The sequence below is a fragment of the Erythrolamprus reginae genome, chromosome 2 (genome assembly GCF_031021105.1).
Source record: "Erythrolamprus reginae isolate rEryReg1 chromosome 2, rEryReg1.hap1, whole genome shotgun sequence".
In the NCBI taxonomy this organism is placed as follows: Eukaryota; Metazoa; Chordata; class Lepidosauria; order Squamata; family Dipsadidae; genus Erythrolamprus; species Erythrolamprus reginae.
In genome coordinates, this window is record NC_091951.1 from 78,885,609 (window position 1) to 78,912,883 (window position 27,275).

At 42.6% G+C, this 27,275-nt stretch overlaps 1 protein-coding gene across 1 annotated transcript in view; it reads right to left on the minus strand.

Annotated features, from left to right (window-relative positions):
- The window catches only part of CELSR3 (cadherin EGF LAG seven-pass G-type receptor 3), a 121,867-nt gene extending 94,828 nt beyond the window's left edge, over positions 1-27,039 (minus strand). The window contains exon 1 of the mRNA XM_070738412.1: positions 23,010-27,039. Coding sequence (XP_070594513.1) covers positions 23,010-27,009 — 4,000 coding nt within the window. The 5' untranslated portion in view covers positions 27,010-27,039. The remainder of the gene's footprint in view (positions 1-23,009) is intronic.
- Between the last annotated feature and the right edge of the window lie 236 nt (positions 27,040-27,275).

The window sequence follows — 27,275 nt, forward strand, 5'->3', positions numbered from 1 at the left end:
GGGAAATAGGTTGGGGATAGGAACCCAGCCCCAGGATGACATGCTTGTGAGAGAACAGTTCCTCTTTGGAAGAGAGGTCTCGCAAGAGAAAGTGTCCAGTGCTCTAGGCCACATATATTTACCTTCTTTATACTGTTATTTAGAAATAGTTCTTTGTTTTCCCCCTCCAGCTGAGAAATAGAAGGATAGACTTTTAGCTATTTATAATAGAAATATGGGTTCCTTTCAACAATATGGAGTACTTAACTGGGCTCAAGCACTGTACTATCAGGGCTCTGCAATCCTATATACTAACAACAAACATTTTTATTTATTTATTTATTTATTTTGTCCAATACACAATAATATACAATGAAGTTTATAGAGATATAGTAGAGAAGATATAGGAGAGACTATAGGACAGGGGACAGAAGGCACTCTAGTACGCTTATGTACGCCCCTTATTGACCTCTTAGGAATCTGGAGAGGTCAACTGTGGATAGTCTAAGGGTAAAATGTTGGGGGTTAGGGGATGATAGTATAGAGTCCGGTAATGAGTTCCACGCTTCGACAAATCGATTACTAAAGTCGTATTTTTTACAGTCAAGTTTGGAGCGATTAATATTAAGCTTGAATCTGTTGTCTGCTCTTGTGTTGTTGTGGTTGAAGCTGAAGTAGTCTTTGACAGGCAGGACATTGCAGCATATGATCTTGTGGGCAATACTTAGATCATGTTTAAGGTGTTGTAGTTCTAATTGGATTGTAAGTCTAGTTTCGTAGGGCATTCTGTTACAGGTAGAGGAGTGAAGGGCTCTTCTGGTGAAGTATCTTTGGACATTTTTGAGGGTGTTAATGTCAGAAACGTGGTATGCGTTCCAAACAGATGAGCTGTATTCTAGGATGGGTCTGGCGAATTTCTTGAGTTGTGATCTTAATGTAGTAAAATGCTGGTGCACATTCACAAGAGGGAGACTTCTACAGGATTAAGAGAATACAAAAGGGAGGAAGGGAAAGAAGAGGGAGCGAAGAAAGGAGGAAGGAAGGAGGGAGGGATGGAGGGAGGGAAGGGAGGAAGGAAGGAAGGAAGGAAGGAAGGAAGGAAGGAAGTCTAAAAGCAGACAGAGAAGTTCATTGAAGATCTAATCTACAGTATTAGATCTTGGTTGTAACTTCGAATGTTCGCTAAGTGACTGGTCCTAGGTCAAGGACAGTGGTGCGTTGCTCCCAGTTTGTACCAGTTCTTAGAACTGGTGCTGGCAGAGGGAGACTCTGCCCACCCGCCCAGGATGCTTCTGTGCATGTGCAGAAACATAGAAGATTGAGAGGCAGAAAAAAGGCCTCATGGTCCATCTAGTCTGCCCTTATACTGTTTCCTGTATTTTATCTTAGGATGGATATATCTTTCTCCCAGGCATGTTTAAATTCAGTTACTGTGGATTTACCAACCACGTCTGCTGGAAGTTTATTCTAAGCATCTACTACTCTTTCAGTAAAATAATATCTTCTCATGTTGCCTTTGATCTTTCCCCCAACTAACTTCAGATTGTGTCCCCTTGTTCTTGTGTTCACTTTCCTATTAAAATCACTTCCCTCCTGAACTTTATTTAACCCTTTAACATATTTAAATGTTTCAATCATGTCCCCCCCCCCCTTTCCCTTCTGTCCTCCAGACTATACAGATTGAGTTCATTAAGAAGTGTTGTGCAAATGAGCACACATGTGAACCAGTAGCAAAATCATTTAGAACCAGTGGTGAAATCCAGTTTTCTTACTACTGGTTCTGTAGGTGTGGCTTTGTAGGCATGGCAGGGGAAGGATATTGCAAAGTCTCCATTCCTACTTCACTCTGGGACCAGCCAGAGGTGGTATTTGCCAGTTCTCTGAACTACTCAAAATTTCTGCTACTGGTTCTCCAGAACCTGTCAGAACTTACTGGATTTCAATGGTTTAGAACACACTACTGGTTCAGAACCTGCTGGAACCAACTGGTTTAGAAGACACTACTGGTCAAGAATCACCTGGGTAGGTGTACACCACCTGCAGTATAAGGTAATCTCAGTTTAGCTAATGATATTTAAGGGGTGTTAGGCAGCCATAAAAAAATTCTCATTAACTTATCTATCTGAGTAAAATATCTAATGGGGATTAACAGTGGAATCCCTCTTAAAATATACATTAATCTTCCTGTAATATTCATTTTAATAACATTAATCTTACCCCAGAGACTTAATAGAATTTTCAATCATCGAGTTATTTCTACTGAAATTGCATCTACACACTTAACCCATTTAATTCAACATATTGTGATATATATTTCAGGAAAGATATAAAGCCAAGTATTTTATAGAGTCTGTCCAAATTGTGAATCCTAATCTCTCGCAATAAGGGTAGACTGAAAATAAAGCACATCGTTAGAATTTCATAAAAGTAAGGAATTAAGGCAACGATGAAAATAAATTCAAGGCAGGCAACTGGGGAAAATTACCTACAAGACAAATGTAATTTTTATGCACACATTCCTGAATCAAATGAGGTTCTCAATAATTGTAGCAAATGAAGAATCAGAATAACAAACAAACTTGCATCTCCTTAAACTGTGATTGATAAACTGCAAAAAAGCAGCACGACATTTTAAAGCATTTCTCTAATTCCTGAAAAATCTCAATTGCACAAGTCAGCATAATCCTGGTTCTTATTCTGAGCAAGGCATAACTAACAATCATATGGACATTGTTTCATTGTTTAGTAATGGGTTTCCTATGTTTTGGTGAAGAATATATGGCCATCTGAGAAAATCATTTGAACAAATGAATGGACAGGAACAACAGAATCTAAAAGTTTTGCATCTGGCCCTCTTCTCTCTATTCTAGCAGTCTCTGAATATCAAGCAGAACATTCTCTGCACTACACAGCTGGAAAAGGCCCAAAGGAAATTTGTAAGTTTAATAAACATTTATGCAGAAATTAGCGTATCTAAGAGTGAATTTAAAAAAACATCTCAATCCTTCTAAAAGCAGCGGTCCCCAACTGGATGATATCAGAAAATTCAAAAATAAAATAGTATTTAGAAATTTATATAGATGTAGATTTAATTGTTTTGTACGCTTTGTTTCTATATTTATTCTGTGAGCCGGCCCGAGATTTCGGAGAAGGGCGGCATACAAATCTAATTAATAATAATAATAATAGTAGTAGTAGTAGTAGTAGTAGTAGCAAGCAAAACTACTGTGGGACTTCTGACTTCAGACTGACCGAATTCTGAAGCATAACACACCAGACATTGTGATCATGGAGAAAAAGAAAGTATGGATCATTGACATCGCAATCCCGGGGACAGCAGAATTGAGGAGAAGCAGCTAGAGAAATTAGTGAAATACGAAGATCTAAAAATCGAGCTGCAACGACTCTGGCATAAGCCAGTGAAAGTGGTCCCAGTGGTACTTGGCATGCTGGGCGCAATACCAAAGGATCTCAGCGGACATTTGAAAACCAATGGAATTGACAAAATCTCCATCTGTCAATTGCAAAAGGCCACTTTACTGGGATCAGCAAACATAATTCTCCGCTACATCACGCAGTCCTAGGTGCTTGGGAAGCGCCCGACTGGTGATGAAATACGAAATCCAGCATAGTGATCTCGTTTGCTGTGTTGTATTGACATAATAATAATAATAATAATAATAATAATAATAATAATAATAACAACAACAACAACAACAACATACAAGATAAAATACAAGAATATACAAGAACAGGCCATTAGAACAAATGCTGTCAAAGCCAGAATTGAAAAATCAATAATAATAATAATAATAATAATAATAATAATAATAATAATAAATTAATAATGGTTGAAAATGAGCAAGCAAAACTACTGTGGGACTTCCGACTTCTGACTGACCGAATTCTGAAGCATCACACCAGACATCCTGATTGTGGATTGTAATAAAGTGGGATAATTTCAGAATATTTTCTTCTTAAGGCTCAAAGAGAATCACCCAGATGGCTTCATGCTGAAGGTGGCACTAGAAATTATGGTCTCTCTGCTTCTAGTTTAGGACTTTTAATCTCAACTCCTCTCTCTCTCTCTCTCTCTCTCTCTCTCTCTCTCTCTCTCTCTCTCTCTCTCTCTCTCTCTCCTTCTCTCTCTCTCTCTCTCCCTGTCTCTCTCTCTCCCTCTCCCTGTCTCTCTCTCTCTGTAAAGTAATATTTGTTTAGGAAATCATAATAGTGTAATGTGTCTTAGCTATGTTCTGATTGTGTTTTTAAAGCACTTTCTTTGAACTGGAGATGGGTTACATTAGTTCTCACAATCCCTCAGTTAACATGGTAGCTATACCGTCTGAAGATTACGGGTGGCAATAGGGACTCTCCAAAGACTCTCCCATGAAAGAAGACGGCTTTCAAGATCAAGATTCTGCGGTTCTGATGTAGTCCGGGATGGCCTTCCAATCAATGGAAGTTGTGAGAACTGCTGTAACAAATTAGGTACAAGATACACTATAAACTACTCTCTACTATATTTGAGGATATCTAGTGCAGACAGAAACAGCCCTTAATGATTATTTGGGGCAAGGCAAGCCTAATAAACAAGATTGCTTCCCTTTCAAGCTCTGACTGGAAATGGTCTCTTAAGTAAAAGAAAGCTCATTCTCAGGGAAAGAGGGAGAGAGAGAGGAAAGAAAAGAAACCCTGACCCAATAGCAACCAAGTCTTGCTACAGAACTTCCTTCTGTGTCTGATTTTATATCTGATTGTCTCCTTTTCTCTTTGCAACTGTTGGGCCAGACACCAGCTCTTTGAATTTCTCTAGTGAGTTTGCAGGTTACAGAACACACAGATTTAATGATCGCTGTTGGTGGGTTGGGGTTGTGTTTTGTTTGGGTTTTTTGCCCCCTGCTGTTGCTGTTTGATTTTTGTTTGTCCTTTAAAGTCTGATATTTCAACCCTGCAAATATCCAAAAGAATTCTCCGGTGCTGACACCAGGGACCCTGGAACTCAAGAGATAAGGCTGGGGAGGGAGGAGAATCAGAGAGAAATCGGAGGCATCAATGCAATGAAACAAGAGCTAATCTCTTTAGTAGCAGGCTGGGTTGATGTGCGGAAACTCAGAAAGCATCAAGGACTCCATCTTTCAACCTTGAGCTACAGATATTCTCTTCTGTAAGCTGGTGTGCTTTGCTCTTTTCCATCCTTCTCTTTTAGTTTCATGCAAAAGATTGGGTGTGGGGACAAAGCTGGAGTGTTTGTTTGTTTGTTTGTTTGTTTGTTTGTTTGTTTATTTGTGTGTGTGTGTGTGTGTGTTTGTTTGTTTATTTGATTCATTGATTGTTTGTTTGATTTGTATGCCGTCCCTCTCTGAGGACTCGGAGCAGCTCACAACATAGCAAATACATCTAAAAATCCAATTAATATTATTAAAAAGACTTTAAAAACTCCAATATAGTTTAAAAGCATTCATCATCATTCGTTCAACAAAACATACTAAAACACTCATTGGTCAGGGGGCTAGGAGCTAGTGGAGGCATAAATAGGTCTTTAAACTTTTATGGAAGGCAAGGAGGGAGGAGGCAGTGTGAATCTCTGGGGGGAGCTGATTCCAGAGTGCCGGGGCCCCCACAGAGAAGGCTCTTCCCCTAGGCCCCGCCAAATGACATTTTCTGGTTGACGGGACTCTGAGGAGGCCGACTCTGTGGGACCTGACTGGGCACTGGGATTCATGCGGCAGAAGGCGGTCTCGGAGGTAATCTGGCCATGTAGGGAGTACGTATATGTTTGAGTACAGAAATGGAGTCAGCCATTATTCTTCCCTGTTCTGTTGCTGCGATTTGCCGGAATTTGATTCCAAAAAGAACAATGTCCAACCAAAGGCCCTATGGCAGAGCATTTGAAAAACAGATTGAAGAAATTTTGAGCATACATGGAGTGCATTTTCCTTTTTAAGAGAGTTGTTTCAATTGATATTAACTCTAGTATATTTTAAAATCTGGTAGATCATTGTTGGCAGTATAGAATTGCAATTCCCTGTTCATCTGTATTGGAAGACTGGTAGCGGAAATTTTGAGTAGTTCGGAGAACCGGTAAATACCACCTCTGACTGGCCCCGCCCCCATCTATTCTCTGCCTCCCGAGTCCCAGCTGATCAGGAGAAAATGGGGATTTTAAAGTATCCTTCTCCTGCTACACCCACCAAGCCATGCCCACCAAGGCACGCCCACAGAACTGGTAGTAAAAATTTCTGAATCCTACCACTGATCTGCTAGCCATGAGCTGAAATTGGAGGAATTCGGTAAGTCTGTTGTTCCTAGTTCTGTGATGGCAAATCTCTGGTACACGTATTACAGGTGGTACGCTGAACCATATATGCCGGCATGTGAGCCATTTATTTTATTTATTATTTATTGATTTGATTTTTTTAATGCCGCCCTTCCCCTTAGACTCAGGGCGACTTACAACATGTTAGCAATAGCACTTTTTAAAAGAGCCAGCCTATTGCCCCCCACACACAATCCAGGTCCTCGTTTTACCCACCTCCAAAGGATGGAAGGCTGAATCAACCTTGAGACGGTTATGAGATTTGAACCGCTGACCTGCAGATCTAGCAGTCAGCTTTAGTGGTCTGCAGTACCGCACTCTACCCACTGCACCACCTTGGCTCATATTGCCATAGCTTAGCTCCAGTGTGTATGTGCACACCAGCCAGCTGATTTGGGGGCCATGTGGAGGATCTGAGATGAACTTTCAGCCTTCATGGGGCCTCTGGTGGGGCAGGGGAGGGTATTTTTGCTCTCCCCAGGTTCCAGGGAAGACTTTGGAGTCTGGGGAGGGCAAAAAATGGGCCAGCCAGGCCCACCAGAGCAGGGTTCTTTTGCACACATATGTGGGGTGCGGGCAGCATGCATGCATACACAAAGGGGGGTATCCGCCATCTGCCAATCACAAGCTTCCTAACAGACAGGAAGCAGCAGGTGAAGCTAGGAAAAATCACATCAGATACATGTACTATTAGCACAGGTGCCCCCCAAGGCTGTGTACTCTCACCACTTCTCTCTATACACTAATGACTGCATCTCAAACGATCCATCTGTTAAACTACTGAAGTCTGCAGACGATACAACAGTGATCGGACTCATTCGAGACAATGATGAAACTGCATACAGACGGGAGGTTGAACAACTATCCTTGTGGTATGGACTGGAACAATCTAGGACTGAACACACTTAAAACCGTAGAAATGGTGGCAGTCTTTAGGAGAAACCCTTCCACCCTTTCACCTCTCACAATACCAGACAACACAGTATGAACAGTAGAGACCTTCAAATTTCTAGGTTCTATCATATCTCAAGACCTAAAATGGTCACCTAACATCAAAAAATCATCAAAAAAGCACAACAAAGAATGTTCTTTCTGCGCCAGCTCAGGAAGCTCAAACTGCCCAAGGAGCTGCTGATACAGTTCTACAGAGGAATCATTGAGTCTGTCATCTGCACCTCTATAACTGTCTGGTTTGGTGCTGCAACCCAACAGGACCGACACAGACTTCAGAGGATAATCAGAACTGCAGAAAAAACAATTGCTGCCAACCTGCCTTCCATGGAGGACCTGTATATTGCATGAGTCAAAAAGAGGGCGGGGAAAATATTTACTAATCTCTCGCATCCTGGACACAAACTGTTTCAACTCCTACCCTCAAAACGTCGCTACAGAGCACTGCACACCAAGACAACTAGACGCAAGAACAGTTTTTTCACAAAAGGCCATCACTCTACTAAACAAATATTTCCCTCAACACTGTCAGACATTTTACTAAATCTGCACTTCTATTTCTACTAGTTTTTCTCATTATTCCTATCACCCTGTCCCCCCCACTTAGGACTGTGTGATTATAACTTGTTGCTTGTAATCCTAAGATTTTTATTAATATTGATTGTATCTTCATTGCTTATTTGACCCCTATGACAATCATTAAGTGTTGTACCACATGATTCTTGACAAATGTATCTTTTTTCTTTTATGTACGCTGAGAGCATCTGCACCAAGACAAATTCCTTGTGTGTCCAATCACACTTGTCCAATAAAATTCTATTCTATTCTGTGTGAGGGCATTGAATTATGCATGTGGGCAAGTTTTGTGCATGATAGTGTACACTTTTGGCACCCAAAAATGTTTGCCATCATTGTCCTAGTCTGTTGTAGACTGCTATAAACCCCTGCAGGGGTAAAGGAATGGTTAAAAGGATCCATCTCAATGATCCAATGGTGTCTAATGTATCCAGTTTTCTAAATGCACTTGGGGAATTGTCTATCTTATCACCTGACAATATTACTACTGGCTGATCTGTGGAGAAGGCCTGAGCAGTTGACATTATTGGTCCTCAGTGCCTCCTTTCCTCCTTCCTCAATTGCACACTGGTTTATCAAGGAGCTATGAGAGATAAAGCCAAGGGCAAGCGTAGAGAAAGGGAGGAGGCTCTTGTGATGGGTTGAACATGGAATAGGCCCAGTGAAGGGCTACAGAAATTTTTACTACCGTACTGTGGGCCTGGCTTATGCAGGACGCCCTGCATTTTCTTTCAACATTTTTCATTGCAAATTGGGTGCTCTGTGATGGAGCTCCATTTTCGCTACCCCACTGCCTCCCCCCACCGTCCCGGGAATAGCCCACCCCTGGATAGGCTCCTCTTGGCATCCTATACTGTCATGGTGGCTGTGGAGGTAAGGGATACTTCTCTGCCTTCACTGTGTCAGCACAGGACGGGCTGCTAATACTTTTCTATTAGTGTGCAGTATCTCTTCCATCAAGATACTGGAGGAGGGAGCCAGAACAGTTGGAAGCTCACTGTGAACAATTTATATCAATCAATCAGATTCAGTTTAATCTAGACTCCAGCATTGGGTCAGGTCACAGGAAAATAACCTTGGCAGCTGCCTGTCAGGTTCATCTTAATTCTTTTCAGCTCGTAGATCTTACAGATGGAGACGGGGTACAGGGAGAGAATGAGGGGCCATCGTTTGCTTGCTCAGGCTTTACGCACCCGAGCTAATTTCTGCTACATTAAGGAAGGTGATTGATCACTTCTTCAATGCAGGATGTGTCCCTGCATATCTAAAGTTAGTTAAAAGGTAGCTACTGAAAAAGCATTCTGCTGAACCAAAATAAATTCAGATGGGTGGCTATATAAGTAAATTAAGAAATAAAATTGCTACTTCCTGTTTGGATGTGCTCAAAAGGTGTCCAAGCCATCTACTGTTCTACATTTAGGTTGTTGACCTACTTATGGCATCTGCCTTGTCATCCTCTTTGCTGCTTAGCATCTAAATGAAACTGTTGAGTATAGTCATTTGGAATTTCTGAATGGTGCCCTATCAGTATGCTGATGACAGTTGTTTCTATTACTCTCTATCTTCTAACTCCAAGGAAGCAATCAGTACTCTTGGATATTGCCTAACTTAATAATGTGCTAGATGAGAAAGAGCAAGATGAAATTAAATTCAGGCAAGATGGAGCTGAAAGAAAAGCTGGATTTTGGAAGTGTGGTTAAAGCTCACAGTGTAGCCTGTACTTCCTCAGAAAGAACATCTGTCCAGATTTGGGGTGTTTCCTGGTCCAGAGCTAGCCATACTGCATGTGGCTGATATGGCAAACAACTTATTTGTAGCTACTGCAAGAACTGTGAGCCTTCCTGTATGAGTTAGATTGGTTATCTATGTGTTGGCTACAACACACATCCAAACTACTATAGCATGCATTATATGGGGCTTGAAATATGTCTGGAAATAATAGCAGTCGCTAAATAAGATGGCCAGGCTGCTGACTGTGGATATTATGGTATCACAGATGGTCTATATTGATTACCAGTTGATTTCTGGCCTCAATTTCAAGTATTGTTGACCTTTGGCTTGATTATCTCTAGGATCATGCTTCGTGCTATAAACTTGTTAGTTACCTACCTGTCAGTCGAAGCAATGCTTCTATTGCCAGAAGCTCAAATCTCTTTTATACAGAACAACATGGTCTTCTCTTGTGTGGCTCCCAGGCTATAAAATGCACTCCCTAAGAAATATGTTGGCTCTTCTAACAATATGGTAAAAAAGTACTTATCCTTCAGCAATGTTTTAAATTTATTTTTTTAATTTTAACAATAGACTTTGGCTTTATTTTAATCTGTGTTACATTTGGTCCAGTTTGTAATGTGTATTTTTATTATTGTGTGGGCCAGCCTGAACACTGTATTAAACAGAAAAGGTAGAGAAGAAACCTAGAAAGTCTTAAACTCAGTGCAGAGACTGTTGAAAGTCATGGTATACTAGAAGCATTTATGTGTTGAAGAGGTCAGGATGTGTGTGTCTAAGGGAGAGATGGAGAGAGAGAGACTGAGACATGTCAGCAACAGTGAGAACATGTGCAGATGGTAAAAGAACTCAAAGGGCGGCGTCTAGGCATATGGGCAGAGCTTCATGCTGCCTTCATGACCAGCTCTCCAACGACCAACAGGCACAAGCGAACTGGGTGCATTTCACCGCTGGTTCAGATGGAAGAACTTTACAGCAGATGATTTGTTTGGAGGTAATATTTTAAAGTATTACAATGTGGTGTATAGTTCTGAATATTTTGGGCGTCTACCAATCAGCATTGGCCTTGCTGAGACCTACATATAGTAGAGGTTCTTTTTAAAGCAAGGTTTATGGACCTTGTTGTTATTATTGACTGAAGAACATTGGAAAGAATGCTGCAGCAGCTGTGGTTCCTTAAGTTGATCGCCATGCAAAATGCATTTTCTCTTAGACGTTCGTAATAACAATCATGTCAAATAAACTATCCTATTAAAAATATCAAGTGACTAACAGTGATATTTGGCTGCAACTAGGGTTAGTAAAATGAGAAAAAGATTTGGTTCATGGGGTGCAATCCATCAAAAAGATCTCCCACTGAAATACACCAGTTGTGTTCAAGAGTCATTATGTGCTGGAGTTGCAATGCTATAGTGCTATAGTTCTTTCTAAATTTAATGAAGAATTAAAATGGTAAAGGGAAGAATAGGTTAGAGTAAGAGAAGCCTCAGATTGTACCACCAATGGACTATTCCTTCCTGTGACAAGGGCCCATCAACAGGGGAAATTAACATTCATTGTCCAAAGAAGCCTAGTGAAGTTACATTTTTATGTTGAATTAGCATGGCTTTATTCGTATATTTTTACTTTAAGAACTTGTATCCTCGTTGTACCACATGATTCTTGACAAATCTATATTTTCTTTTATGTACACTGAGAGCATATGCACCAAAGACAAATTCCTTGTGTGTCCAATCACACTTGGCCAATAAAGAATTCTATTCTATTCTATTCCATTCCATTCCATTCCATTCCATCCTATCCTATCCTATTATTCTAAACAGTATCGCAACACAAAAGTTAATCTTTATCTAGAAGTGTTTTATTTAGCAAAATCTCTCTTTCATTTAGTATTGGCTACTATATTCACAGTTACCTTTTCTCCACCTAGAGTAAACCCCCATTTCTTCCCTAAGGCAATATATAAACAAAGTGAAGAAATGACAATAAATTCATGAAGTGAACAAATGATATCCAATAAGGGGGAAAGGACTAATGTGAAACCACCTATTTGACCTTGGCTGTAAATACTCTTTATGAAATGAGGATAAATTTGCCATACTTTTATACTTGAACACATTTATTTGGAATTCGGGGACTGGAACATCTTCCTTAAGTCTGAAAACTAATATGCCATGAACTACAGCTCTACCACCTGAATAATTGTTTTGTATAACAGACCTATGAAAAAGAGAGAGGGAGAGAGGGAGAGAGAGTGGGGGGGGGGAGCGAGCCTTTCTTTGAAGATGTCTTAATATGTATGCTATCTTCTAAATACTTGCAATGCAATCCTAGTAATAGCTCAAGCCTTTTAAGTAACTCTCAATCTGTTTTGTTAAAGGGCAGCAGATGGTTACGGGAATGACCCTTTCTCCCTCCCCACCTTTCAACCTACATGCAAAAGCCCAAAGTTGTATAGAAACATAAAAAACCTTCTCCCCCAGTAATTTTAATCAGCTACTCTGAATAAGTACAGTGCCTGGCAATTGATGAAGAGGTAGAGCTGGTGAATATTCACACTTTCTGGTAGTCTGGAGATTTCGTCATATGTAGCTTTCAAGTGATAGCAGCAGTTGGTTTGGCACACAATGCTCAGTATGCAAATAGCTTATCAGTCTTCCATTCTTGAATATTAGAGTGACAAGAATTCTGATCAGTGGTGAAATCCATTTTTTAACTACTGGTTCTATGGGGCAAGGCTTGGTGGGCATTGTGTGGCTTGGTGTGTGTGGCAGGGGAAGGATATTGCAAAATCTCCATTCCCACCCTACTACAGGGGAAGAATACTGCAAAATCCCCATTCCCTCCTCATTCCTGGGGGAAGGATACTGCAAAATCCCCATTCCCTCCTCATTCCTGGGGGAAGGATACTGCAAAATCCCCATTCCCACCCCACTCTGGGGCCAGCCAGAAGTGGTATTTGCTAGTTCTCTGAAGTACTCAAAATTTCCGCTATTGGTTCTCCAGAATGTGTCAGAACCTGCTGGATTTCAGCCTTGATTCTGAGGCTTCTGGACTATTGGGTTTAGAGAGCTGGGGGAATGTCTATTTTGTTGCTCTTTGACTGTATTTCTCCCAGGAAGGAGTCTCTAACATTTTTATCACATAATTCATATAGCGCATATAACTAGCTTATTCTCCACTCTGATATCTCTAATCAACTCTTGCAGTACGGGTTGAAAAAACAATTTCATTAACTGGGTAGGATCAGGTGTGTATCCAATAATATTTTAGTTATTTTTATGGTGTCTCTGTACAGTTGCTTATTTAAAAAAACTCCAATCCAATCATCGAGATGAACCTCTGGTCATTGATTAGAATGGGCCACCTGGCACCTACTTCTTTAATGCAAATCTACAGAGGTCTTTTGGGTGCTTTTTTCATTTTGCTTTAGCAAAGAATGATGCTCAAGTTGGAAATTGATTGCTGTTCAACATCTTGACCAACAGTCTTAGAAAGAAACGCTTGGGATAGGCATATTTCTGGAAGGCTCATCTAGTTTCTTTCTCAAAATATGCACACATTAAAAAATAAGAAACATAGTTTGTTTATTTATTTATTTATTTATTTATTTATTCATTCATTCATTCATTCATTCATCCATCCATTCATCCATTCATTTATTTATTTGATTTTTTTTAATGCCACCCTTCTCCTTAGACTCAGGGTGGTTTACAACATGTTAGCAATAGCACTTTTTTTGCAGAACCAGCATATTGCCCCCACAATCCGGGTCCTCATTTTATCCACCTCCAAAGCATGGAAGGCTGACTCAACCTTGAGCTGGTGATGAGATTTGAACTGCTGACCTATAGATCTACAGTCAGCTTTAGTGGCCTGCAGTACAGCACTCTACCCACTGCGCCACCTCGGCTCAGGATGTTACTTATCAGGATGGGAGCAAGACTGCATATAACGCATGCTTCTGAGTAGATGTTAGTATTGTACAGTGATCTCACCCCTCTGTTGCACAATCCCTTGTAGTCAGAGAGGAGAGGAGCTAACTCATGAATAACACAAACATACCTGACACTAAAGATATACAAAAGCAGCTGAAGTTTATTCTTCCCATATGCTTAAGACTCAGTGTCAGAGGTTAAAAACAAAACGGTGCCAGTAATCCAAGCCAAGTTTTAAACCTAAAATAGAACAGGCAGTGTAATTTGAGGCTTGATATCCTTCTTCACACCAGTAGACTCAGTTCAATTCTGACAGAACAATTGATGAATGGAATAGCTTGCCTACTGTGGAATTATGTGTGCTTCATCACTGGGCGTTTTCAAAAATAGACAAAGATTTGATCAGGATGGTATAACGTATCCTGCCTTGAGCACAGGGCTGGACTAGAAGACCTCAGAGATTCTTTCCAGCCCAGGGCTGGGTTCTAATTTAACTAGCTGTCGGTTCGCTTCCTCCTACACTGCGTGACCATGCCTCGTGGGTGTGGATGTGCCTGCGCAGGGCAAAAAAAAAAAACCTATTTTTTTTAAAGCCAAAAACAAGATGGTGATGCATGCACAATGATGGAAAGTCAACTTCTGTTCATGCGCAGAAGGGGGGGAAAATCAGAAACACACCACCACCTGCAAATTGGGGGGGGGGGAAAATCTGATTTTTTTAAAAAATGATGCCGTTTATGGACCAGCACTGACTGAACTGGTTCCATGACATCTTTATGACATCAGCAGCGTTTTGCTACTGGTTCGGGCAAACTGGTCTCAACCAGGAGGAACCCACTTCTGCTCTAGTCTTATCATTCTAGGTTGAATCGTCATCCCAGCCTCAGCAAAACCAAGAATAGAATAGAATAGAATAGAATTTTTAATGGCCAAGTGTGATTGGACACACAAGGAATTTGTCTTGGTGCAGATGCTCTCAGTGTACATAAAAGAAAAAGATACATTTGTCAAGAATCATGTGGTACAACACTTAATGATTGTCATAGGGGTCAAATTTACTCTCAGCCAAGGAAATTATCAAGCGATTTGGGGGCTGTTTCTCTCTTGCCTTCTTGTTGAAACTCTGGCCAATGTCTTTCCTCACATAAGGAATCATAGAAACATAGAAGTCTGACGGCAGAAAAAGACCTCATGGTCCATCTAGTCTGCTAGTACAAGTTTAATTTACAATATTGTGCAGTAGTTAATGCATGTCAAATGAGCTGGGTCCCAACCAGCTAGCATAGACAAGCGGGGAATATGTTTATACAGGGCGTGATAAGGGAATTTCCAGTGTTTTCTCTACAGGTTTGTCTTTGTGCTCTGGTATCTGCTACTTTCACACACCCCCCACCTTCTTTTCCAATCCCCACTCCTTAACTAGACCTGAGTCCACTGGCACTTACAATCGAGACTAGTTACAAAGATGCTGATGTTGTCATTTCATTTCTCTCTCCACTAATATGTCCTCCACTACTGATGAAACCTGGTTACATTTATACCTGTATTGTAGATATGCAGCACAAGTTCAGTCACGTGTCAAACTTTCCTAACCCATTCAGAAATGGTTACAGGGAAAAGTTGACTGGATTTAATCCTGTACAAATATTTGTACTAAAGAGTTCCTGTCTCTGTAGTTCACATTCAATAGCAATAGCACTTAGACTTATATACCACTTCATTGTGCTTTTACAGTCCTCTCTAAGCAGTCTACAGAGTCAGCATATTGCCCCCAACAATCTGGATCCTCATTTTACCCACTTCAGAACTTGGTTGCCGATCAGTTTCTGGTCACAATTCAAAGTGTTGGTTATGACCTATAAAGCCCTTCATGGCACCGGACCAGATTATCTCCGGGACTGCCTTCTGCCGCACGAATCCCAGTGACCAGTTAGGTCCCACAGAGTTGGCCTTCTCCGGGTCCCGTTGACTAAACAATGTCGTTTGGCGGGACTCAGGGGAAGAGCCTTCTCTGTGGCGGCTCCGGCCCTCTGGAACCAACTCCCCCCAGAGATTAGAATTGCCCCCACCCTCCTTGCCTTTTGTAAGCTCCTTAAAACCCACCTCTGCCATCAGGCATGGGGGAACTGAGATATTCTTTCACCCTAGACCTCTACAATTTATGCATGGTATGTTTGTATGTTTGGTTTTATAAATAAGGGTTTTTTAGTTGTTTTAGTATTGGATTGTTACATGCTGTTTTTATCACTGTTGTTAGCCACCCCGAGTCCATGGAGAAGGGCGGAAATCAAATCAAATCAAATCAAATCAAATCATCAAACCAAACCAAACCAAACCAAATAAATAAGCAAGCAAGCAAGCAAGCAAATAAATGGAAGGCTGAGTCAACCTTGAACCTGGTGAGACGGGAACTGCTGGCAATGTTGCATTCAATGCTGCATTCTAACAACTGTGCCCCCATGGATTTTGCAAAAGCCATTTTGGGAGATTCTGGTTTTGGGCCACCAAAATTTCCATATATTGAATCTGGTAAATTATAGTTCCCCCAGGACTTCATTCATCCCAAGACTCAATTCTTGATAAAGCAGTGCTATTACCATGAATTTTTAGCAAACTCAAACACCTAATTGTCTCCTAATATGGACCTTCTAGAATGGAAGCACTCGAGAGGATAGATACATTCACAATGTGTTGTATTCATTTAATTAATTAAAGTGCTTCCTCCCTTGAAACCTTAAATGCAGAGATTAAAACATTCAATCTGGGAACAGGACCAAACGCCAACTCTATTAACAAGGGTTGTTGTTGTTTTGGAGAAAATAGGAGGAGGAAGGTATGTTGGATATGTTTGCTGCCTTATTTGTAAAAATATTGAAGGTGAGATATAAATAAACAAACAAACAGTTAGCCTAAATAAATTTAATTTTTAGAGCTCCTTGAAAATAACCATCCTGGAGCTATGATCATCAAATCTGAAAGATGAGACCTCTTTATAAAAATACCTGGCAGAAGTTGAATTCAGACCTAAAATATTTTGATTGATTTCAATGGAATAATGCATATGGGGTTTTTGATGGCACGACAGCAAACACATGCTGGTACATCTAAATACCTAATGATGTTTAGAGAACGTCAGCTGCTTTGTAATAAATGGAAATTCAAATGACAAATTATCGCCCCTCTCTGAGATATTTTTCTACTATAATGGAGAATTCTAGGTGCAAAAGAATGCTGAGGGCATGCTGGAATTGCTCGCAATTATTCAAGGGATCCACCAGACATGTTCAGTGCACACAGCCACTTAGAGTTGATCATCTAGTTTCTAGCCTTTGCATGAAGGACTATATAAATGATTTGCCTGCTGGACGCAATATCTGAACAAGGAAAATATGCATTCATATTAACATATATTAACTTTGCCCAAATATATATGCTATATTTGGCATGCAGTTTAGGTATTTTTATTTTTGGATTATAAGTATTGTTGAGACATATATTTCTAGCCACTTTAGACCAGTTATCTAGCTGGTAAGCATTGTAACTGTTGTGCTATCAGGAACCAGTATAAGTACCACCAGTAACCAGAAGCCTACAACTTTTCACTTCTGGTTTCTATTCAGAATACATGTATACCATAATATATCACTGTCTGCTTAGTTAGAGCCTGTGATACAATTGCATTTCTTTTGACTCATCAGAGACCTAAAAATGAAGGATTTCACATCCAAGATCTACAGTGTCCAAGGATGGAGCAACAAGATGTAAAACATGAGTAATGTTTTATAGAACGATTATAGGAAAAAGGGACAAAACACCACTTCTTGTCATCTAAAATCCCCAGGGGAAATAATACATTCCTACATGTCATCCATGATCTTAGTAAGAGTTGTTTTCCTGTCACGAGCCTTGGTTGGGCTGCCTGTTCTATCTTTTAGGCAGCTCCCTAATCTGAAGATGCTGCTCAGAATTGAAACAAAGTAGATTCAGATCAAGGTAGGTACACACAACATTCCCTCTTTCATTTTTTTCCCTTGGGAATAGATTGGGCTGAGAGAGAGAGAGAAACAGCCCCAAAATCACTTGATAATTTCCTTGGCTGAGAGTAAATTTGAACTTGGATCTCTCTTGAGAATAGCATTCTCAATAGAAAACAATAATTGTACACAATTCTGACATCAGAAATCACATCATTTAGGGCATTCGATCAATGAACTTAAAGTGTCTATCCCTTTCAAAGGAATTTTGAAGGCAAATCTAGCAAAAGCCTCCTGAATTTATACTTACTAAAAGGTTCCATTCCATCATTTCCATAGAATAAAAATTATTTTTAATTCCATCACATATATTAATTAGCAGTGCCTGGAAATTTATTAGTGTTGAATGATCAACATGATTTAAAACGTATATTTACTTTTATTTTTCTTTATGTTTTCTCCATTATAGTTGTTTCTCTTCACTTTTAACCCTTACATGCATCTTCCCTTTACATAGAAGGGAATTTGTATTCTATGTATATATAATAATAATAATAATAATAATAATAATAATAATAATAATAATAATTTATTAGATTTGTAACCTGTCCCCCCTCTGAAGACTCGGGGCGGCTCACAACAATAATAATAACAGTGTTACAATGTAAACAAATCTAATATTAAAAAACATCTAAAAAACCCATCATTTAAAAACCATGCAACACATGCATACCATACATAAAAATATAAAAGCCTGGGGGAGATGTCTCAATTCCCCTATGCCTGGCGATACAGGTGGGTCTTAAGTAATTTTCAAAAGACAAGGAGGGTGGGGGGAGTTGATTACAGACGGCCGGGGCCACCACAGAGAAGGCTCTTCCCATGTCGCCCACCAAACGACATTGTTTAGTCGACAGGACCCGGAGAAGGCCAACCCTGTGGGACCTTATCGGCTGCTGGGATTCGTGTGGCAGAAGACAGTTCCGGAGGTATTCTGGTCCAATGCCATGTAGGGCTTTAAAGGTCATTACCAACACTTTGAATTGAATTATGAATTATATTCATATATGTGAACATAAATTTTGTATAGCAGAATATTCAATAGTTTTTAAGATACCAAAAATCCCTGCTGGGAGGATTTATCTGGGACTACAAGTTTGAGCCTTAGGCCATAGGCTCCTCCAGCAATTTTTTAAATCACTGGAGTTATCTGCCAAAGCCAGGTGGATGCAAAGAAAACAGAGTTTCTTCACATCTGCCATAGTAGCTGTAACAGTTACCGTAAACAGGAACCAGATTTGGCCCGAGAATCGGAACTAGCCTTCCAGCTTTACTTGACCCAGCTAGATAGGTGACATCAGTAGCAGAATGGAGCTTAATTGATACCACTCTTGCAAAATAGATCAATATCCACATTAGTTGCTAACCACGATAATTCTAGCTGGGCACCAGGGTGAAATTGATGCTACATGTCCAAAGCCTGCCCAGAGGCTAGAATTAATGAAGGCATTAAAAAAAAAAAAAAAACACCTTCACTGGAATGAAACCTACTCATATTCTAATATCAGTACAGTATTGCCTTTTAAAACAAAAAAAAATTGACTGCATCCTGTTTTGCAAGCAAAGGAATGTATTTCTGTTACAGTCTAAGACTTGTCGTGCGGAATTGAGTCATACAGCAAAGCTAGGATTTCTATCCATTAAGATCCATCGCACAAACTATCCCTTTCCTTTCTCTCTAAGACCCGACTAATTGTTCATTGATTTCAACCATCAGGTTGATCCTCGTCTCCACTGTATCACATTGGAGCAGAAGCTGAATTGAAAACCTAGCAATAATAAGATATAAAATCTGCAAGAAATCAGTTGTTCTCCAACGGAAGAACCAAAACACCCCCAATAACTACCAAATCCAATCAGAGGCATGGGGCTGCCCCTCCCCTCCCTGCCCTTCCCTTCTTCATAGCCTGAGGGGTTGCCTAATTCTCTTTCCATCACACACAAACACTGTCCCCAAGCTTTTCTTTCCTCATTTTCACACTGGAAAAATGATAACGTCCGCCTTCCAAGAGCTGTGTTGTTCTGAGTGAATTTAATGCAAAGCCTGAAAATGTGATTTCTTCCCGCCTTTGTGTGCAAGGCTTAAGTGCATCCAGAGGTTGAGTTTACTTGAGTGCACCCTGGCAGGCTCCTGGAAAGGTCAACGTGACTCTCCAATCATCAGCCTGCCTGCCTCTCCCTCCTCCCCCTCCCTCTGGGGACATGAATATAATATTGCACTACCCTGCAGTTACAATTAACCCCTGAGGAACCCCAGTCGAGCATTGAGCCTGAGTTGACTGCCCTGAACATGTTTGCCTGTCCTGTCCCTATCTTCGCAAGGAAGCAGGGGTTGCCTTTCCCCAACCAATTTTTTCTCCCAATTAATCTCAGCAAGAAAAAGAAGGTGGTTAACTAGGATGTGGAGAAGGCCATGAATAATGCAAGCCTCCCTAGATACAGCTGAGTAACTAAGGCTGTGAGATACAGATGCAAGCTTCTCTTTCCCCCTCCAGAGCAGGGGTCTCCCTCCAACCTGGGCAACTTTAAGACTTGTGGACTTCAACTCCCAGAATTCCTCAGAGGAATTCATATACATGCTTTCTACAAATCACCCAAGGATCTTGTTTTTTCTAAAAAAAAACATCGTTAGGGATCAATTGCAAAACATGCCACTTATTTACTGCTAAAGTGACATCTCCACCCACATTTTATAAAACATTTCTAAGTGGCTAACAATCAGCTGTGCAAATTAAAAATCCAACAACATTTAAACTTTTACATACCACGAGGCACCACAGCACTACCTGAAGAACGCAAAGGCTGGGCTAGTCCTCCATCCCAGCCCAATGCTTAAAGAGAAGGCTGGGTTTTAATAGCCTTCCAGAAGACAAATAGAAGTTCCGTACATCAAGAGGTGGTCTTCACATACTGTAACAACCAGTTTGCCCAGCACCAGAAATGTGAGTGCGCACATGCGATGTCAAACAATATGACAATTCGCTCGCTCTCACTGTCCGCACATCTGTGCAGCGTCGAAATCACAGCGATATAGGATGGCGTTGTGCCCAGGTGAGTGGCCACTACTGGTTCATCTGAGCTGGTCCAAACCAGCTGAATCCCACTTCTGCCTATGCCTGTAATGGAGCGGTGGTCTTTATGGGAAGAGCCTAGAACTGGAAGATTTCAGGCTATTTAGAATCCTATTCTTGGCCTTGTATACATTTTGCTTGACTGTATTTGTCTACTGGGGTAAACACTTCTGCTTTAATGTAAGAAATGATTGTAAAAGCTATTTCCTAGGTAGGGGGATGTTACAGAGATGTACATATTTGCATAAATGCAGAGCTCATGTATTGTAAAGATAATACGAGTTTCTATCAGCATATATCCCCACAAAACCCAATAATTTGTTGATATTCATAAGGAGTGGTATGTAAATCTATTTGCTAAATAGATTTTTTTTGGGGGGGGGGATCAGACAAGACAAACTACCAACAAAAAAAAGATTATTTTGCACGTAATGTGAAATAGAAACAGATGAATAGTGAGACTGAGCAGAGAGGTCAAAAAATGATTATGGCCAAGACATAAATATTGACATAACATAGTAATCAGATCAATGACATTATTTAATGAAAAGGGGCTACTTTAATTAAATTCAAGCAAGAAGCCAAACCTTGCTTATGAGATAGCTGAAGCCTGGGCTAAATCTGCTAAGACAGTGTTTCCCAACCTTGGCAACTTGAAGATATCTGGACTTCAACTCCCAGAATTCCCCAGCCAGCATTCGCTGGCTGGGGAATTCTGGGAGTTGAAGTCCAAATATCTTCAAGTTGCTAAGATTGGGAAACACTGTGCTAAGATACTTAATGGTGGAAATGGTTTCCTTCTTGCAGTGTAGAAGAGTGATCATTGAAGCATTTGGCTCACTAGCTGAATCCATGAGATAGCCAAAGCAATATCCAATCAGTCATGGGGGGGGGGAAAGGGGGGGGGAATCAAATTATCTTGCTTTTTTGGAAGATGAGATAAATAAAATGAAAGACAATGGCTTTTGAAAAAACGCACCTGATAAAGAAGCTTTAGATGCCTTTAGCAGATATATCCAGCACTTCATTCTTAAAAGGAAATGCACTGGAGCTATAAATGTGCCTAGAAGTTATGTCCTATGTCCCAAGAATCTTTGCTCCTTAAGTCAGATCTATGACTCCTGCTGTTTATTAGGAGAAAGAAGCTGTCTAAGATGAGACGTTATCTTCATTATGAATTTATGTTTTGGGGCTGAGCCTTTCTCTTTAAGGAATTCAATGTAATTCATTCTCCTAATGATGTCCTGCACATTTATTGTCACTTAAGCAATGTGTTTAGGGGTTCATCTGAACCTAAGACCCTCAAAACTGTTGAGGCACCCCCCCAACCCTCCCCCCCACATTGAATAAGAAGCAATAAATGTGTAGAATATGATCTTGGGAATACATTGCATTAATTTCCTTGAAGAGAAAAGGCAAGAGTTGTAAATGGTTTTAAATTGATAAATCTTTTCATGCCACCAAAATACTCCAAGCTCTCTCTCTCTCTCTCTCTCTCTCTCTCTCTCTCTCTCTCTCTCTCTCTCTGTGTGTGTGTGTGTGAGAGAGAGAGAGAGAGAGAGAGAGAGAGGGTGGGGGAATATAACATGTCTAAAAATATATTGCAAGTTTTCAAATCTATCAAGGCTTCTTCCCATCCAGACAAAGAATGTTTAATTTCCAGGCAAAGTACATCAATCTGCCTGCTATCCATATGAAAACTCTTATCACTTTCATGTTATTGGCTAGTCCAGAGGCAAAATAGGGAAACATCCAAAATAGCATTTTTTTAATGGCAACACTGTACTTGTTGATATTCCCCTTCCCCCATTAATTATTTTTGCCTTTTCCTGAGTCCCAATTAACTGGTAGGCAGAGAAAGCTGCAGTCAGACAAATCCCCAGTTTCATCACTTGTTGCTAACTTATGCTTCCTCTAACTGAAAAGCCACAGAGGATTTTCAAGGTTCCATATTTGGTTAGACTGTCCTAATGCTATAGCAAGAAAAGAAACAGAGAAACGAAGCAGGCAGCATCTCCATTTCTGTGCAGCAGGCAGGTTTATCAATTTACATCCTTTCTCCCTTCCTTTGTGTGCACTTTAATCTAATTTAGACTGTAAACTCTTCAGGGCAGGAACTTGGCTCCATCTAATATATTATGAAATGAGTCTGCCATGAGATAACAGGAAGCAATCAAATCTTGCTTTTTGGTGCCCACTAAGCTATTACACCCTAATGGAAACTAGGAAAAAAATAAATAAAAGATCTGCTAATATAATTAAATATCGAAGTCTCTTTACTCGCTTGCTTTCTCCTATTGCTGGCTTCCGTAGATTTAGCAAAAGCAAACAAGCTGTTTAATATTTTTTTAACAATTCAAGGAAACCCAACTTTGATGCAATATATTGAAAAATAAATGAAAATCATCCTTACCTGTGACAGTCACCAACATGGAGGCCACTAAGGGACGGTTGTTGTCCAGTTTACGGCTGAGTCTGAGTTCCCCGCTAGTCTGGTTGACAATTAACAAGTGTAGTTCATTTCCCCGTTCAAAGGTGTAAAACAGTCTGTCAGACACATCTGGGTCATAGGCAGGGATCTTTCCTATCACACCGGAAGGGAAAGTGTTGGATTTGTTGGAGATATAATTGTTAAAGAGGATTTGGAAATTTTTGAGGATGGGACTGTTATCATTCTGGTCGATGAGTTTGATGTGGACAGTAGCTCTGCTGACAAGGGGGGCAGAAGTGGCTTGAACCACAATGACATACTCAGGCTTGGTCTCATAATCCAAATCAATGAGGGCAGTGAGCTCACCCGAAAATATGTCCATCTGGAAGATTTCAGGGATATTGCCTTCTACAATCTGGTACATAATCTGGGCGTTGGGCCCTTCATCTGGATCCAGGGCTGTGATCTGAGCCACAACAGAACCCACAATGCTATTTTCCTTCACAAAGATTTCAAACTCCTCAGCCGGAAAGACCGGAGCGTTGTCATTAACATCTTGCACCGACACTTGAATATGGACAGGGGTTCTTTGGGGAGGCATTCCCCTGTCCACAGCATAGGCAGTAAGTTCATAAACAGGAATGCCTTCCCGGTCCAATCTGCGGATGGTTCGAATGATCCCAGAGGTGGGCTCGATAATGAAATCCCCATCCCCATCCTCTCCGTTCTGGAACGTGTACTGCACCCGTCCATTGGCGTGGGCATCCCTGTCAGTGGCAGAGATCTGAAGCACACTTGTGAAGGGAGGGCTGTCCTCGGAGATGACACCTTGGTAGTGAGCACTCACAAACTGAGGGGCATTATCGTTGACATCATTCACCATGATTTCCACGTAGGTGGTGTCTGCTTTCTGGGGGATCCCATTATCTTTCGCCGTAATGGCCAGGGTGTAGGTGACCTGGTCCTCATAATCCAGCTCTGCCTGCAGGGTGATGGCACCTGTGTGTGCATCAATCCGAAACTGTGGGATATTGTCTTCCAAGTAGTAGGTGATCCTGGCATTTTCTCCAACATCATCATCTGTGGCACTGATCACTACCACCGTGCTACCAATTGGACGGTCCTCGTTAACGCTTACTGAATAATGGGCACTCTGGAACACCGGCCTGTGAGTGTTGGCATCTGTAATGTTGATGTGAACGTGGCAGTTGTCATGCAGGGTCCGGTCAGAGGCTGTCACGGTTAGCACAAACCGCCTCTCTTGTTTGTAATCCAGGGGCAAAGAGAGAGTAATTAATCCCACCCCTCCTTGAGTACTGATAGCAAAACGGTTCCGCGTGTTGCCACCTGTTATCTGATAGCTAATGGCACTATTCACATCCCGGTCAATTGCTGTCACACTAAGGACACTAGTCCCCACTGTAGCATCTTCATTGAGGCGAATGAGGTATTCTTTCTGAGTAAATTCAGGCCGGTTATCATTTACATCCATGACAGTAATGGTGACACTAGCAGAAGCAGATAGAGAGGGAGAGCCATGATCCCGGGCTTCTACCCCAAAAAAGTAGTGCTGGACAGTCTCTCGATCCAAAGGGCCACTCACAGTAATCCAGCCCGTGGCACTGTTCACTACAAAGGGGGTATCAGAAGCAATGCCAGTGAGCTTGTACTCAATGCGCGAGTTCTCTCCATAATCTGCATCCACAGCTTGGATGTGGATCACTGAATGGCCCAAAGGAGCATTTTCCAAGACAGAGATTTGAAAAGGGGTGCTGACAAAGATAGGAGCATGATCATTAATGTCCACTACTTGGATGCTAACCATGCCAGTGTTATTGGACAAAGGAGGACGTCCTGCATCCTGGGCACGGATCCTCAAGGCGTATTCTCGCTCAACTTCAAAATCCAAAGAAGCTACCACTTGTATTTCCCCAGTCACACTGTCAATTGAAAACTGCCCCCTACTATTACCACTGATGATGTTATAATGAACTAAAGCATTGTTGTCTTTGTCTAAATCAGTGGCGGTGACTCTTAAAATTTCTGAATGGGGCCTTATATCTTCTCTTACCTGGACTATATACCGCTTCTCACTAAATTGTGGGACATTGTCATTTTCATCAAGCACTGTTATATAGACTCTAACTGTGGAAGATAGAGGGCCAGGCTCCTTACCTTGATCGTTTGACTCCACCACCAAAGAATACTTCTCCATTTTCTCCCTATCTACTTGCCCACTGGTAGTGATCAACCCTGACCGTGAATCTATCTCAAAGACCGAGTGAGCAGCCTGTTCATTGACAAATCGATATCGGATATGGGCATTGGGTGGAGAGTCCCCGTCAGTGGCCCTCAGCTGCAAAATGGGATAGCCTTCTTCCACATTCTCCCGGATCGTCTCTCTGTACTCGCTCTGCTCAAAGACCGGATTATGGTCGTTTCTGTCGGCCACCGTAATCGCAACCATGGTGGTGGCAGAGAGACGGGGAACCCCGTGATCGATAGCAGTCACTCGGAAGTAGTGCAGGTCCATATTTTCCCTATCCAGAACTTCAATGGTGCTGATGAGGCCATTTTGGGAATCGATGCTGAAGAGTTCCAGAGATCTCCTGTTCATCAGAGCATCCATGGAATAAACCAGCCGCCCAGCTTCCCCGGAATCGGAGTCTTGAGCAGCCACCGTTATCACCGGTGTGCCTGAAGGCTGGTTTTCAGCCACCTGGACTTGGTAATTATACTGAGGGAAAAGCGGGTGACGGTTGGCTGCCCTCCGAGCCCTCAGCAAGGGCAGAGGCTCCCTTCTTCGCCTCCTTTTCTTGGCACACGTGGAATAGGTCCTTGCGCTCCGCAGAGCCGGATGAGGGGCTTTTAACGGCCGAGACGGGGAAAAACCCGGGACGGAGGGGCTCCTAAAATTCACCTCAAAACAAAGAGTTTGTAAACAGCCTTTGGTAGTAGAGTCGAAGGGCGGGAAAGCCAAGGGGAGCTCGCGCCTTCTCCAGCTGCCGCTCGGATTGGCTCCCGGGAAAGCACAGGGAGCTGTCCGAGGTGCTGAAACTGCCGCCAGAGCCCACGTACAAAAGCAGCATCGCTCCGGGCTGCTCCCACAGCGCTCGCCGGCACGGGGAATCCCCCGGGGCCCCGGTTGCCCCAGGCAGAGCTGAAGGCAGGTCAACAGGGTGAACCACCTGCGGAAAGGCGAGCGGGCTGCCGGGCGGGCAAAGGAAGCCAGGCGCAGCATAGGGACCCACGGAGGCCCGCCGCTTTGGTTCCTGCTAGCTCGGGTGGCCAAGCGCTCGGGGCTCTCCAGCGAGGAGCGGCCGGTGCAGTTCCGAGGGGGCTTCGCACGCAGGGGGATCCAGGTTGGAGAGGGAGCCTTCATCCCATCGGGCCCCGCATTGTCCGGCTGTCTAGGGCGTGGATCGGAAGGGATCGAGTAGACGCCCATCTGCGCGGAATCCACCCCGAGCCCGGCGATCCTGGCGAGGCATCCCCGGGTAGTCCGCGCACGGCTCTCTCCCAGCCTCGCCGGGCTCGGGCGATCCGGAAGAAGCGAGGAGGCGTTTGTAATCCACAAGCGAGAGGAAGCGTTCTCCACCGGCTCTACCAGGGTGCCAACCGGGCAGCGGATGGTCCTCTTTCCCCAAGGCGGGGTCGGGTGAGATCCACCCCGAGCGACGCTGCTGTGCTTCAGCTTCTTCTTCCCTTGCGGGAGGGAGTCCGCGCAACCCCGCTCGGCCACCCGGAGCCTGGCTGACGGCGAGGTTGCTTTGAGTTTCCCGAAGAGAGCGCAGCCCGGCTTCTCCGGTTGCGCCCGGTGGTGGATGCAGCCCAAGCCCCCTCTGCCCGCCGGCTTTCCCAAGCCGAAGCGAAACAAAGGGAGAAGTAGTAGCAGCAGCAGTAGCAGCTCCGGGAGGCGATCCGGGCGAGGACGGCGCTGGTTCGGTCGCGGAGGTTGAGGAGGCGGCGGCGGTTCAGCCATGGTCCCTCGGCCCTTTCCCCGCCTCCTTGCCCGGCTGCCTCGGCCTGGCGCCGCTCCCCCGCCGGCCCCGCCTCGCTCCAGGCTCGGCCGCCTTGCCAGGTTCGGCTGCCGCCGCCGCCACCACCACCACCACCATCTATCTGGAAGCGGCGGCGCTGCTTCTCCCGGGGCTCTTCTCACCGCTCCGTGGCGACGGCGGAGGCAACGGCGTCGCCTCCTCCCGCAGCCTCAACATGGCTCCCGGCTGCCCCGATGATCCGTTCCGC